The sequence below is a fragment of the Helicoverpa armigera genome, chromosome 22, assembly GCF_030705265.1.
Source record: "Helicoverpa armigera isolate CAAS_96S chromosome 22, ASM3070526v1, whole genome shotgun sequence".
NCBI lineage: Eukaryota > Metazoa > Arthropoda > Insecta > Lepidoptera > Noctuidae > Helicoverpa > Helicoverpa armigera.
In genome coordinates this window covers 2,906,798-2,922,423 of record NC_087141.1, presented here as the reverse complement: position 1 = coordinate 2,922,423, position 15,626 = coordinate 2,906,798, and the positions used below count along the sequence as shown (strand labels likewise).

The window sequence follows — 15,626 nt, the reverse complement described above, 5'->3', positions numbered from 1 at the left end:
TAACTAGCCATATTTTAACTTGCCAAATAAATATGCATGGGAGAACTCGCTTGTCCAATAGATGATCGGTCGTACATTCAACGAACCTACCTGCTGACGACCGCACCAAGTCCAGCGATCGACCCACAATTTAACCTCCTAAAAAAATAAGCGTTTCTGCCAGCTACTATTTTTTTCCGCTTTCAAATCCTGAAAGTATGATTGATTCACCCTTGTTTGTATATTCCTGTTAAAAAAATGTTGCATTCGAACAAACAGTCAAAATTATGAGCCAGTCAGTTATAAAAAAACTCAGCTTTTGAGTAGGTATGAGTGAGCTTGCACGTTTGCGTATGTTTCCATGAGCGCTATTCCGTGATATCCGAATTTGAACACCGGGCGGCAGATGGCAGCACAGGCACAGACTACTTGCATACGTAGTACGTAGTTCGGCGGCTGGTAGTCGTTACCTACGTGTGACGGAAAATCACGTTTATTCTATGGGAGGAATGATAGAATTTTTGTTTTCAGTATTTTCTGTTCTAGCCGATATTCCTTATAACACCTATATCAATTTACATACAACCGATATTATACCTACTGTCTGAGATATACCTATAGTCCTATACCTACAATAGGGTCCCGTTTTCCATTTAGGCACGGGACCCAAAAAAAAAGAGACAAGTAGAACAAGTTTTATGACGTCATCGTGGACAGGCTGGGCCTCAACTACAGGCTAGTTTGTCTGGTGCGATTTAGTTGTAGGCCTAGTGCCTCTGGTCTGTCTGGATATAGACATGATATTGGTTCCAGAAAGTAGCTCCTCTAAGCCTCTTTCCTTACTTGAAATATGGTCGAACAAAAACCACACAGCTAGCTACACCACGGAAGAAAGTAATACATGGGGTTATACTTTATGAGGTACACACAAGACAGGTACCTTAATAAAGAACAATTCTTTTTCATTATTTTCCATCGATTTTTCAATGACTCACTTAGTGTTACCGAAAGCACCCGGCGCGACGGTCTGCTTAGTATCCTATCTTTATAGGTAAGATTACTTCACGTCTAGATAGGAAAAGCTGTTTTACGAAAATATCAAAGATTTTTTCAATTACAGTGGTCTTTTTTATTAAATAAAAAAAATACATCATTTTCAGTTCTATAAGTACATTAACAATTCAGTAAACTTTTACCAAATCAACACTTCCATCTGGTTGACCTGAGATCAGAAATAAATAAGACCGACAATGGCAGCAAGGGTTCTGCTAGTATCCAATAGCATTGATATTAGTTATTCAAAGAAACAGGTAGTTTTCGACTCAGTAGTACTCACTTACAATTACCTAGTGTCTACGATTTGTAATCTAAACTTACCTACACTGTAATAATCAATTGTTTTAATAATATACACTCATAATTGAAAGTATCGACCTAAGATATTTTTACAAATATTCTGTAATCTTAACCCATACACAGAATTAAACTAGAACAAGCTGATAGCATTCTACAAACAGAATTATACATGAGAACAAAATAAATAAATACTCATGGAGCGCATAAGAATTAGACAATTATTTAATCTTACGATCATTTCACAATTTGTCTTACAATTATCTATACAGAATTAGAGGAGGATACAGATCCATAATTATAACAGGTTTTGTTTTGTGACAATCAAACAATCACATAGCATTCAAACCACCATGATAAATATCATAATTACATGGGTAGTGACAAAGTGTGACAAAGCTATAACTTAGGCTATTTCTTTTTAGGAGCATGTTATGGAGACAGGTATACATTTTCTAGGCAACTGTGTCAATACACTGAATCATAAAAAGGGCATACTTGTGTTACAACACCATCCATAGATTATCTAATTTCCAACATACTTCTGGTATTCCATTAATATTGTTATACAAGTTCAATATAGCTTAAGTTTATTTACACAATACTGGTTGATACAATGGATGTGCATCACTGATAAGGCAGGCTTGTCGGTCTACGGGTGCTAGGACAGTCTGCACATTCCCACAATATTAATGTTATTTCCCTTTAGCAGTAATAGTAACCGTTGATTTTGCAGGTTGTGGTATGATCGTAATCTCATCACTTATTTTGAGTGGTTTCAGCAGAGGATCTGAGTCAGGCTTGGTGGAAGACGCAGGAGTCTTGCTCTTATCCATCACTCGCTTAGCCACCACACTGTGAGCTGAATACACATGGTTTTCAAACTGTTTGTACATGCCGAATGTGGCTGTGCAAACAGTGCACTTGTATGAGAGGTGAGCTGGTTTCAAAGTCATATTGTGGTCCCTTGAAACATGGTTTAATAACTTCCATTGATACACTCTGCCGCACACTGGACACCTGCCGGCATCCTTCCCCTTGTTCGCAGCTTCCTGCATGGAACTTGTCACTAGACCGTGTGAACCAAGAAGATGCCTTTCCAGCCCCTGATCAGTGAAAAATCTAAATTGGCACTTTTGGCAATTCAATGGTGGTCTGTTATAAATCATCTTAGGATGGATTTTCACTTTATGAATCCATTGCATGTGGTTCCTCAATTGTTCTAGGTCTTTGATATAACCATCACATATTTCGCATATGACAAAAGTAGCCTTGGAGTTTTGTGACGATTGGGAAGATGATGGTTGTGGAGCTCGGGGAAGCGGGGTGATTGATATCTTAGGTGTTGCATTGTTGGTCTGGTTTTGTATCATAGGATAATTGGCAATAGTGGTCCCCACGGCAGGAGTGTTGTGCATGATCATGACACCGCTGCGTAAGATCGGAACGCCCGACACGTTCTGCGGGCGTGGCGGCCCGGTGATCGGCGGCCGTCCGCGCGGTCTGCCAAGTATAGGCATGCTTGGAATTACATTTGACATATTCATTTGAGGTCGACTCAAATTGTTCATATTCATCTGTGACCTATTGAAGTTAGTCTGGTAAGAGCCTACCATATTATTACGAGCTCGTGTTAGTTTTGGTATTTTCGCCGGTGGCTCCCACTCAATTGGAGGAGCCAAATTAAGATCTGGTTTGAATTTTTTCGCACATGCGATAAGATGTCGCGCTAGCTTTGTCTTGCTGTTGTCTTCAAAGTGACAATTAGCACATTGTTGGTATGCTGGTGCTCTTTCCAATCTGCCTCTGATGTTATGCTCAGCCTCCATGTGGAACAATATGTCATGTGGACTACGAATTTCAAACTCACATGAATTACATTTGTAGATATTGTTCTTCATGTGTGGTGCTTCTAGATGATGAGCCATTACCAACATGGACTCTGTTTTAAAGCTACAAAAGTCACACCTCCTTTGGATAAGAGCATAAGGTGCATTTGTTTTCTTACTGAACTCTAAATTCTGAGTGAGAGATGCAATAGCTGCTTCAGTAGCTTTAGTGCTTCTGCCAGATTTCTTTTCCTTGTACAATTTTCTGTTTTGGTGTTTCAGAAGATCACTTTGCACATATTCTTGAACTAAATTAAGACCAATATTTATAAAAAATTGTCCCAGGGAACAGTCAAAATAACTGTCTGGTTTACCACCACTAAGACCTTTAGCAATCAAACTGATAGGGTCTTTCAGTTGATCAATAGTATCATCTCTGTCCTTAATAACTACTGCATCATCATCAGAAGGTACGTCATCATCAGATTCTGAGGAGGACTCGCCATCCCAAGAATCATCATCTTCTTCATGGCCACGTCTTTTTTTCTGCTTTTTCTCTGCCTTTTTCTCTTTCATTGAGTCATCTCCACTTTTAGTCTCACTAGGTTCTTCTTCTACTTCCTCACCCCTTTCAATTCTCTCTTGCCTTTCCCTTTCTTTCTTCTCCTTTTCGACCTTTTCCTTTTCAAGTTTTTCAAGCTCTTCTTTAATCTTAAGCTCTTCCAGTTCTTTACCTAATTTATCCACAAATTCCCTAAAAGGTTTCACAGAAGGTTTTTCATACACATAGGGAACTATAAAGGAAGGTGCTTCTACCACAAACATGTCATCAGTAAGGGAAGGCAATATGTTTGGCTGTGGTGCTGGGGTGCTGTTATTGCTGGCAGCGTTTTTTACGCTCACTGGAGTAATGGTGGTGCCTCGGGCAGCAATACTCTGACACAAGTTGTGAGCGTCAATAGCACTGGTGGATGTTGGCTTGTGAGCTGCTGACGGCGGTGGCTTGGTGGTCAAGATGGAATTTGTATCAATGATAACTACAGTAGGCTCATTACTCTGTTCCCCATTAGACTTGGATTGTTTATTAGCCAAGTCAGTGAGGCTTTTGGTGTCACTGACTACAATGGGCTTGTTCTTGTTAGCAGGGGCTTCATTTAGGGGATCCTCCATAGACACTTCTTCAATATCAGATTCATCACCACCATTCTCCATATGTTGTTCTTCAATTTTCTTGTCATCACTTGTTTTATTTTCACTTTGTGATTCATCAGAACTATCATTACTATCAGTACTTGAATTAGAACTTTCATCATCATCATCATTAGTCACTACACAATCCTCATCGTCGTCACTGGTGATCTCATGAACCTCAGGGACAGGAGAGCCCCCATTTTGGCTCTGAGGCTCATTTTCATTTTCAGAGTCACTGCTGTCATCCTTTGGCTGGCTTCCTTGTGATGTATCATCATCACCTTCTGTCCGCTCGTCTGGAAGATAACGTCAGATAGTTACAAAAACAATTACACTCATTAATAACATCAAAACAAATCATAACTTGTATGAGGTGTTATACTACAATTGAATTGCTACACAAATCACATTATTAGTCTTATTAAATGTTAAATACTTTATGACATAACTAAAAGTTAACTCATATTTGCCTTCGTGAGCGTCCGGCAATTACGAAGACGCTTGAAAGACCACTACAATTTAGATATTGTAGTAACCTTAACGTAAACGATTGCATTAGTAAGCAGCTGTTTGCTGATGTAAATTCAGCATTTCAGAATTTATTCTTGAAAAAACATAATTTCATTTATCATATAGCGTCATTAAATCATGTGGAGTAGGGACCGCCATATGGGATTCCATGGCATTTCTCCGAAAAAACAACTCTATCAGGTTTGATGGTAAACACGTAAAGATTAGATACAATTTATATAAATAAGTAAACTTTGTGTCGAGATATATACCTGTGGCCGTAGAAATTGACATTTTCTGATGATTTTCGTATCAAAAACCGAAAAATAGCACAATAGCACAGTAGCGGAAACCAAACCAAATCAAGCTGTCATTTCAAAAGGTTTTTATTATGTCACGTTCCGTAGCAGATCTACAACCGCTTGGGTTAATTTAAATTTATTCGAGTAAGCAGAGTGTTATCAATTTTTTTTATGTAAAATATAATTAAAAATATATACGACTTCTCAACAAAACTTTGTCGGTTGTGCTTTTTTATTGTTAAAATAAGCGTCAAATAGAAAATGGCGGCATCGTGACTTGTAAAATAACCTTTACTTAAACATGGTGGAAAAGGGAGGGATTTCAGTGGGGGAAGGACGCGGTATTTTAGTGTTAAATCATAGATTAAAAATGCGGGAAAATTTGAAACAAAAAAAATTAACATTTGCTAGATTTGCTTGCTACGTGTTTATTTTATTTACACATAATTTCAAAGGTACTTCTGTAAAGCAAAAAATTATTCCGGATTATTTTTATTCTGCATTCAAAAGTCAAACATCTGCAAAGGTAACTTAAAGTTTATGTAAAGAAATACTTAATTAATTATTTATATAATTTGGTAATAAGACTATCTATACAACATTTTTTTAAGTTGAACTATAAACTACATGCCTATTTCATATTCGCTAGTTTGTGTTCTCCTGGGGGCAAAGCTTAGTTATGCTTGTACTATTTTTAGACTCGTGGCGTTCGAAGAGTGACCTTGAGGAATGGGGGCAATGTTTAGAATATAGTCACATTTGCTATTGGAAACCTGCTAGGGCCTTATATGCTTTTCGATTGGGGTTACTAAGGTAATAAGACACAATCAGATAAATTCGCTTGAAATTTTTATTAAAAAATATTTATATTTTATTTCTCCCCCATTAGTCTATGGATAGGGTGTGGTTTGACCACGATTCTTTTTTTTGTAATCTAGATATCTTTTGAGAGAGATAGATATATACTGTATGCCGCTTCATATTTTTTGAGACTCGAATTATGGATCACCTTTATAAAGTTTGTTAGGTTTCACAACATTCTCAAAAGTATCAAATGATTTTAAATAAAACAACACAAATAACTTTAATATATATTTTTAATATTAATAATTATTTATTGCTAATAATTAACATAAATTATAAAAAAGTACAAACAATCAAAATTAAATATTTATTATTCTAGGTTTTTTGTTAGATAACTACAACTAATTTATTAGTATATAAGACGATGAACATGAATAAAAAAAAGTTGATAGACTACCTAAAATAGTCCATAACGTCGTCTTAGAATGAAAACCTCGGAAATGCATTTTTTTTCAATATTTTTTTATTTCATTTCTTGGAAGATAATCATAAAAAATATCGAATACTAATCCTTATCCTGAAAATTTATTTTTTGCACTTACGAGGTTTTCACTCTAAGGCGTCGATAAATGAGTGTTTTAGATGTTCGCTCATGTTCATATAACTGAACTTTAAAAAAAAGATCAGAATAACATGACTAATAAATAAACTTCAGTAAATAATGGCTAATAATAAATGTCTTAATTTATCTTTATTTTGTATTATGTTTCTTCCTCGTTTTCCTCTGCCTCTTTAAACGGATCCAGCATGGGCCCATCTTCAGGTTTTCTAATAACACCCATTTCTTCAGCTGCATTAAGACATTTCTGAGCATTTTCAATTGTCCTCTTTGCTTCTGGATCATCTAATTTCGTCAGAGCCATTAATATTTCCATAATGTCAGTTTCAAACACCTTTGCTGCAATATCTTTGTCACCAGATATTATGTTATAGAGCATGTATGTACCTCTGTACTGAATTTCTTTATTTGGATTAGCTAATAAGCATCTCAATGTTTCTGGCCAAACTTGAACATCTAATAATTTTCTGCAGCAAATTTTGCTTGTAGAAGTTAATATGCACAGGGCACCTGCAGCAGCCATAACAGTGTCCACGTCTTCTTCTTGGCACAATAGATACAGGAATTTTGTTTTGTCATTGTTTCCTTCATAAGTTTTAATAACATCTTCAGATTGAACTAAATTACAAATACATTGTGTGGCAGCTCTTAACAACATTTCATGATCTTCATACAAATAATGTTCAATTTTAGCAAGTCCTCCCTCTTTAAGTATTCTGTTTCTGGTAGATTCATTCATTCCAGCTAAATTGCAAAGTGCCATCATGGCCTCAAAGTTCTCCAAAGCAGAGCAGTCAGGATGCAGCAATGCCACAAGTGGCCTTACAACTTCCAAATTACGTTGGCCAGGGAAAGCCACTTCTGGATTAATAGTGATTCCAATACGTGCCAATGCTTGTGCTGCTTGTTTCTTGCCATTCTGAGTGCCTTCTAATGTCATGGGTAGCAACACTTTAGCTCCACCCTGCTGTACAACTATTCCTCTAAGTTCTGGTAAACCACAAATGGCATTAAATACTCTTGCAATTAATTCTCTTGAATTATGACTCTCAGTTTTGGCTAGTGCAACCAAACCTGATGTTACACCAGCTTTGGCTAATACTGTTATCCTCTTGCTGACGAAATCTGGATCATCCAATTCATGTGTTTCTGGTATGTGATGCTTGGCAAACTTTGCAAGTTCCAACATTTCTGGCATAACCTCCTGCTTTTCATATGCATTACATAAATTCACTAAAGTGGTAACTACACCATAAAGACAAGACTGGTCACCACTTTTTGCTAATTCAATGAGAGCTTGGAGGGCAGCTTTGTCTTCAACAAGTTTTTCTTTTACATCAGCATCCAAAGTTAGATATGAGAGGCCTTCAGCTGCCCACTTTCTCACATCATTTTCTTTAGCAGGGTTAATTAGGAATTTTCTGCAAGCTTCTGCTAACTTTTTGGTTGAACCATCAGCAAAGGGACGCACAGAAGCATCATCACCTCCAAAGCTGCCAACCTTGCACAGGCCTACTAATGCCCTTACTCTGACAGCATCATTTTTGCTTTGATACAGTTTTTTCAAAATATCAACTCCTTTATCTATTATAGTCCTTGCTTTATCTTTCTTAGAAGCAGCAGCCACCAAGCATTCACAGGCTACTTTTTGTTGAAGAGAGTCTTCAGTCTGAGCCATTACCAAGATCATCTCAATAATACCTTCTTTTGATATAACATAATTGCCCACATCAAGAGGACCTCTGAGTAAAGAGGTGATGGCAACAGTAACTCGTACTTTAGATTCCAAGTCAGGTGACATGAGCTTGTCTTTTACAAAGTCATCAACTTGATTATTGAATTTTTCTCTTGCTTCATCATAATACATATTTTCATAAATCCTTGACAGGCATGCAGCAGCTATAGTGCTAGATGAAGGAGTGATGTTTAAAGCTGATTCATATTTGTACTCTTCCAACTCACTGCAAACCTCGAGCAACCTCTGCAATCCCTTAATTTCTACAAACCTTTCTGCCCAGTTGATTGCACTGAAATGGCAGTTTCTCATGATTAATTCAATAATTGCATCTCTGGCAAGTCCAGTGATGACTCTGTTTGTTATTGAGTAAGTAATGCAAGTAAGTAGAGTATCTATTTCACTTTTATATTCTTCACAAAGTTTAGGGTCTGGTTTAGAATCCTTTTTGTTATCCATTCCAGAAAAGGTATTCAACACGATTTGAAGACAGTATTGGGCCGCATTGACTCTTTCTTCATTGTCACTATCAATAACTTCTAGCAACCAAGGAATACCAACAATCTTGATCACTGCTCTCGTTCTTTCAACGCTTCTCTTACAAAGATGGCTTATAACTCTTATCGCATTAACATATATATCAGAATGTTTCTCAACTTTAAGCAACTGTTGTATTTTATGAACTACACCATTTTTTAACATTATCTCGGCACCAGCGTTTTCCTTAGCAAGCACCATCAGGTTAGACATAGCCTTTTCACGTTTTTCTAAATCTTCATTTAAGTTAAAGGCAAGTTTGAACATCTGCTCCACTTTATTACTAGTCTGCGCATTTTGCCTGGCTCTCTCCTGTACGACGGCGTATAATCGAGTTAACACCGGCTGCACGGCTTTGTTGGAAGGATCTACAGTGAATATCGTTTTCGCATCACGATATGCTTCCTCAAACCTTTCCAAACATTCCAATGCTTGAGACCGTCGAAATAAGGCTTTTGGATCTTCCGGAACTATTCGTAAGGCTTCATCGCAGTCTTTGATTACTTTGTCATAGTCTTTAATCTTCAGATAAGCGGCGGCGCGGTTCTTGAGGTAAGTTGATAAGTTGCGGCTGTCTTTCTCGGCGAGGTCGACAGCCTTGCTGTATAGGGTTATCGCTTCTTCATAGTTCTCAACTTTAAAGGCTTCGTTACCTTTATTCTTGTAAGTTTCGGCTTCATCAACAGATACACCCATTGTTTCTCAGGATTTGTTGAAATTATCACACAATATTACTTCAGCAACACTTTTATACCTTGCTTTAAGATTGTTCTAGCAAATACTGGTAAGTTCATCTCAAATACCCATATGAACTAAAATAGAAATTTATTTTTGTACTTCATATTGTCGGCTGAAAGAAAGACGACTCCAGACAAGTTGGTGTAAGTGAATGAGATAGATATAGACCATAGATTATAAACACAAAATAGAGACATAACTTAGGCCGGCAGCACACATCCGGTTTCCGGATACGGTTTCCTGATCAGGAATTCAGATTCTGGATTCCGTGTCACTAGCGCACACATTCGGTTTTTTTCATTCTGAATTTACATGGCCAGTACGTATAGAGCCACTTAAGTGAAAACACGCATCATGGAGGATGACGAGTTAATTGCGATTGCACTCTTACTTTCGTTAAAAAAGAAAAAAAATAAGCGGCTTTACTCGGTACACCCGTTAAATACACGGAGATTGGCCGAAAGTCAATTCTACATTAAAAGTCTATTAACTATTTAAACTATTTATCTTTTATGTATGCAAATATGTATATACTAGCTTCTGCCAGCGGTTTCACCCGCGTCCCGTGGGAACTACTTCCCGTACTGGGATAAAAAGCCGATAAGTAGCCTATAGCCTTCCTCGATAAATGGGCTAATCGGACCAGTAGTACCTGAGATTAGCGCGTTCAAACAAACAAACAAACTCTTCAGCTTTATAATATTAGTATTAGATTTGTTAATTGTTTAATAAATTGGATTTCATCTCTCAAAAAAAATATATATACAAAAATAAAAACAAATATAAAAAAGCAAGTGACAAGCGGGCTCTGATACACGTCCATTCGGAACAGGGCTACCTTGATTCAGAATGAAAATTTCCGTATGTGTGCGGCGGTCAAACCAAATTGTTCGCGAGCGCTGCGTTCGGAATTCGAAACCCGAACGCACGGAGAAAATTTTAAACCGAATGTCAGGTTTTTTTCCGTCCGGAAAAAGTAAGAACGAGTGCGCTCTTGTGAACATTTTGTATGAAAAAAGAGCATTCCGGTTTCCGAATCAGGATTCCTGATCAGGAAACCGGATCAGAAAACCGGATGTGTGCTGCCGGCCTAAATCCGCAGATATCCGCAATAATCCATACAAGTATAAAAAATGAAAGTCAGCGATCAAACCTTTGTTATCCGGTCCCTGACAGTGATTCTTAATAAAAGATTTGTCTGTATAAAGAAAAACTGGAAATAGTTTAGTATATTAGTCATATATAACAGGAAATTAGTCGGATATTCGAAACAGGCATGACAAAACTATAAACAACTAGACATTTTTCTTCTGTGGACATAAAATCATTCGTTTAGTTCACTCTCAAAGTGACAATTTTTTATTCTACCATTCATTCATTTTCTCGTTGAACACCTCTCCAAAGATATTGCAATTTGTTATCCGCGTGTTAGAATTTTCTGTAATTGTAAAACAATTTAGTATCAATAATGGCCGCAATCAGTTTATTAAACCCTAAAGCTGAATTAGCGAGGGCTTCCCAAGCTCTGGCTGTAAATATTTCGGCAGCAAAAGGAATTCAAGATGTCATGAGAACTAACCTCGGACCCAAAGGGACAATGAAAATGTAAGAAAAATACTGTTATTACGCTGTTTCGAAGTTCAAAAACTATTTCCAGTATTTATTTTCATGTAAATAAGCTTTTCCAATTTCATAGATTTGGAAAAATGTTATCAGTTTACGATTTATTGTCATTTCTAAAGTCATATGATCGCGATTTATATTTTTTGGTACATTGTGTTCTTTGATGAAAATGAACCGAAATATCATGAGACGCATTAAAAATGTATTTAAATGAATTTCAGGTTGGTATCTGGAGCTGGTGACATAAAAATCACTAAAGATGGCAATGTCCTGCTACATGAGATGCAAATCCAGCACCCGACTGCTTCGCTAATTGCTCGCGCTTCCACCGCCCAAGATGATGCCACTGGAGACGGAACCACCTCTACGGTCTTACTTATTGGAGAACTGCTGAAACAGGCAGATATTTACATCAGCGAAGGTACATTTCAATGCCTTTCCTTATCTTATTATTTTCATGAAAGAGCATGCTACTTTTTTCAAATAAATCTATGAAAATGATAAATTACTGAAATCTTCATTTTTCCACACAGGTTTGCACCCTAGGATTCTCACAGAAGGCTTTGACCTGGCTCGCGCGAAGGCTCTTGAAGTGCTTGATTCAATCAAGTTGCCTATTGAAGTGAAGCGTGAAAACCTGCTCGATGTTGCTCGTACATCTCTCAAGACTAAGGTAGATATAGCTGACCACTTCATTATTGGCAGATATTTTTACATTAACTTTTATAAAATTGATAAAGAAAAAAAATTAAAGATGTATTAAGAAAACTTTTTACAGTAACCTAAAAAAAAATATAATTGGTAAAATCGGTATGTACTTAAAAACATGAACAATATAATTTGATAATGTATTTATTGTAATACCTTCTGTCCAGGTCCACGCTAGCTTAGCTGATGTGCTAACTGATGCCTGTGTGGATGCAGTACTGACTATCCGCATACAAGACAAACCTGCTGACTTGCACATGGTAGAAATCATGGAAATGCAGCACAAGACGGCTACAGAGACTACACTTGTTAAAGGTGAGTCATCATTCCAGCCTTAAAAATATATGACATCATTTTATTATCAATAGTCATTATAACTAGCTCAAGTATAATTTATTTCTTCAGGTTTGGTCCTAGACCATGGAACCCGTCACCCTGACATGCCCAAGCGTGTTGAAAATGCCTACATCCTCACATGCAACATTTCTCTTGAATACGAGAAGACTGAGGTTAACTCTGGATTCTTCTACAAGTCTGCTGAGGACAGGGAGAAGTTGATCGCTGCTGAACGTGACTTCATTGATCAACGAGTTAAGAAGGTATGCATCATAGGCAGTGACTTATAAACTGATTACTATTCATAAATTTTCCCTAACACAAAAGGTCACGGCAAAAACAGCAGTATTTTGATCACTAAGCTATCTTATTTTGTTACAGATCATTGAATTGAAGAAGAAGGTCTGTGATGGCACTGACAAACACTTTGTTGTCATCAACCAGAAAGGTATTGACCCCCTGTCTCTGGATGCTTTCGCCAAGGAGGGCATTATGGGATTGCGCAGAGCTAAGAGGCGTAACATGGAACGTCTCGCGCTCGCGTGCGGTGGTGTCGCCATGAACTCCGTTGATGGTCTCTCTGAAGAATGTCTTGGTTATGCTGGTCTTGTTTACGAACACATTCTTGGTGAGGAGAAGTATACCTTTGTAGAAGAGTGCAAGAATCCCCAGTCTGTTACAATTCTCATCAAGGGACCCAACAAGCACACTTTAGCTCAAATCAAGGACGCTGTCCGCGACGGCCTCCGAGCCATCAACAACGCTATCGAAGATAAATGCGTGATTCCCGGCGCTAGTGCTTTCGAGATCAAGGCTAACATGGAGTTACTGAAATACAAGGACACTGTAAAGGGAAAGGCTCGTCTAGGAATCCAAGCATACGCCGAAGCTTTACTGGTTATTCCTAAGACTTTGGCTATTAACTCTGGTTATGATGCGCAAGACACTATCGTGAAGCTTCAAGAAGAGTCGCGCTTGAGCCCCGACCCGATCGGTCTGGACTTGAGTACCGGCGAAGCTATTAAACCTACAGACTTGGGTATCATAGACAACTATGTCGTCAAGAAACAAATCATCAACTCCTGCTCCGTTATTGCCAGCAACCTCCTCCTCGTCGACGAGATTATGAGAGCGGGCATGAGCAGTCTGAAAGGATAATCATAGATTATTTTAATTTTGAGAATATGCTAAGAGTACAGCTATCCTCTAATTTCACCAATAATATTAACTTAGTATTATTTCACAATTGCTTTTGCATCTATGTAACGTTTATTTTAAATACACATGCTTGTTGAAGTAACAAGAAAATTAACTATGTAATGATATTTTCTTTATTGCTATAATAAACTTAATAAACACCTATATAATTACTAATGAACTGTTTCATTTGAAATTCTTATCATCGACGAACTCCGCCGCAGTTGGGGAAGGAATAAAAGTTTATTCTATTATTTTTCAGACATTTATTGGGGTTCAACATTAATATAATTACATATTTTCAGCCTAGTATGTTCCTTCATTACTTATGGAGAATTGGAGATCTTATTATTATGGTGTCCATTTCGACCGCGCGGCCACCTCATAATTTTTGATGAAACTTTGCCAGGAATTAGTAGTAATTTGTTACTTTTCACTCCTCTTTTCCTGAATTTGTTACAAAAAAAACCAAGCCGCTATGACAAAGAACAGTTGGCCGCTAGAACCGCCACTTGCCGTAGTCATCGCCCGTGATTACTCAGAAACTATACAATGCAGATAGACGAATGATACATCAAAAGAAAGGTCTTAATTTGTTAAATTTGTTACAAAAATAAAAAAGGTCAAAACGTAGATATACAAAAAGTTATGCAATGTTAAGTTTTCAGGTTATGAGTAGGTAAGTATATCACCGTAGGCACCAAATTAATAGAGGCTAATGTGTATAGAAAATTAGTCTTTAATTTGTTACAGCGAAAAAGACAAAAAACTAGAAAGCAGGTTCAATAATATGTTAGAGTCGATTTTAGTTGGCCGCGCGGACGGCAATATGCCTAAAATACAATTTCGTTTTTCTCGTTATTAAAAGTAGGTTTTAGCTTAATTAAAGTACTAGTCGATGGGTAACGTAACCTAGTTTGAATAAATATAGCGAATTTAACTGCAGCATTCGTATTTTAGGAGATATTTACAAAAACACAGTGGTATGAAACTGTATGAGAGTAGGGTGTCCATGCATTTTCACATATTCGAAATTTTCGTTATTCACGTCTTATTTTTTTAGTGAGAGTGCATACTTTATAAAAATCAAAGTCACAAATAGATTAAAATTTCTTTATTCACAATCAACACAAAGGCAAACAAATCAAGTAATAAAAGACAACCAGATAAATATAAAATCTTCATAAACTAACATAATATTTATAAATTCTGTGTCACATGTTTTCGTGTCAGTTAGACACGAAAATGTGTGTATTTCAATTTTAAAAGAATTGTCGTCGTAACAAAAATATGTATTGTTATTTAAAAAATGACATTTATAGTGGCCAATTTTTGTGCCTGGTATAAATTCTATGGTACCAACTCAGAAATAATAATTATCCTTAATGCTAAGAGTAATCGGCAATTCAGTGAGTAAAACTGAGTCTGCAGCTCCGTTTAAATCAAATGTTATGATCTCGCCTAGCTTAAGTTCACCTTTCAACTCTGTGTCACATTTTTGACACATTGTGTTAACACAAAGGCAAACAATTGATTTGTTTGCCTTTGTGTTGATTGTGAATAAAGAAATTTTAATCTATTTGTGACTTTGATTTTTATAAAGTATGCACTCTCCCTAAAAAAATAAGACATGAATAACGAAAATTTCGAATATGTGAAAATGCATGGACACCCTACTCTCATACAGTTTCATACCACTGTGTTTTTGTAAATATCTCCTAAAATACGAATGCTGCAGTTAAATTCGCTATATTTATTCAAACTAGGTTACGTTACCCATCGACTAGTACTTTAATTAAGCTAAAACCTACTTTTAATAACGAGAAAAACGAAATTGTATTTTAGGCATATTGCCGTCCGCGCGGCCAACTAAAATCGACTCTAACATATTATTGAACCTGCTTTCTAGTATTTTTTTGTCTTTTTTCGCTGTAACAAATTAAAGACTAATTTTCTATACACATTAGCCTCTATTAATTTGGTGCCTACGGTGATATACTTACCTACTCATAACCTGAAAACTTAACATTGCATAACTTTTTGTATATCTACGTTTTGACCTTTTTTATTTTTGTAACAAATTTAACAAATTAAGACCTTTCTTTTGATGTATCATTCGTCTATCTGCATTGTATAGTTTCTGAGTAATCACGGGCGATGACTAC

At 36.8% G+C, this 15,626-nt stretch overlaps 3 protein-coding genes across 3 annotated transcripts; 1 reads left to right on the top strand and 2 right to left on the bottom strand.

Moving 5' to 3' along the window:
• Window positions 1–1,084: 1,084 nt before the first annotated feature.
• Window positions 1,085–5,414, bottom strand: LOC110370782 (MOG interacting and ectopic P-granules protein 1). The gene is made up of 2 exons (XM_021326744.3): window positions 5,135–5,414; window positions 1,085–4,648 (listed from the first exon to the last, which is right to left on the bottom strand). Exons 1-2 carry the CDS (start codon window positions 5,154–5,156, stop codon window positions 2,028–2,030), a joined length of 2,643 nt encoding a protein of 880 aa, XP_021182419.1. The 5' UTR covers window positions 5,157–5,414; the 3' UTR covers window positions 1,085–2,027.
• Window positions 5,415–6,243: 829 nt separating this feature from the next.
• Window positions 6,244–9,762, bottom strand: Unc-45 (uncoordinated 45). Its single transcript, XM_021326758.3, has one exon. It carries the CDS (start codon window positions 9,553–9,555, stop codon window positions 6,730–6,732), a length of 2,826 nt encoding a protein of 941 aa, XP_021182433.2. The 5' UTR covers window positions 9,556–9,762; the 3' UTR covers window positions 6,244–6,729.
• A 1,212-nt stretch (window positions 9,763–10,974) lies between these two features.
• On the top strand, window positions 10,975–13,638 carry LOC110370775 (T-complex protein 1 subunit zeta). Its single transcript, XM_021326731.3, has 6 exons — window positions 10,975–11,202; window positions 11,442–11,641; window positions 11,754–11,893; window positions 12,096–12,243; window positions 12,334–12,527; window positions 12,646–13,638. The coding sequence occupies exons 1-6, from the start codon at window positions 11,066–11,068 to the stop codon at window positions 13,420–13,422; spliced, it is 1,596 nt and encodes a 531-aa protein (XP_021182406.3). The 5' UTR covers window positions 10,975–11,065; the 3' UTR covers window positions 13,423–13,638.
• Window positions 13,639–15,626: the final 1,988 nt, after the last annotated feature.

Coding starts and splice junctions, on each gene's coding strand:
- LOC110370782 (XM_021326744.3), bottom strand. CDS start 5,156: ATGTCAATTTCTACGGCCACAG. Junction 4,649..5,134: donor GTCAATTTCTACGGCCACAG/GTATATATCTCG, acceptor GTTATCTTCCAG/ACGAGCGGACAGAAGGTGAT.
- Unc-45 (XM_021326758.3), bottom strand. CDS start 9,555: ATGGGTGTATCTGTTGATGAAGCCGAAACTTACAAGAATAAAGGTAAC.
- LOC110370775 (XM_021326731.3), top strand. CDS start 11,066: ATGGCCGCAATCAGTTTATTAAACCCTAAAGCTGAATTAGCGAGGGCT. Junction 11,203..11,441: donor CCCAAAGGGACAATGAAAAT/GTAAGAAAAATA, acceptor AATGAATTTCAG/GTTGGTATCTGGAGCTGGTG. Junction 12,528..12,645: donor TTGATCAACGAGTTAAGAAG/GTATGCATCATA, acceptor ATTTTGTTACAG/ATCATTGAATTGAAGAAGAA.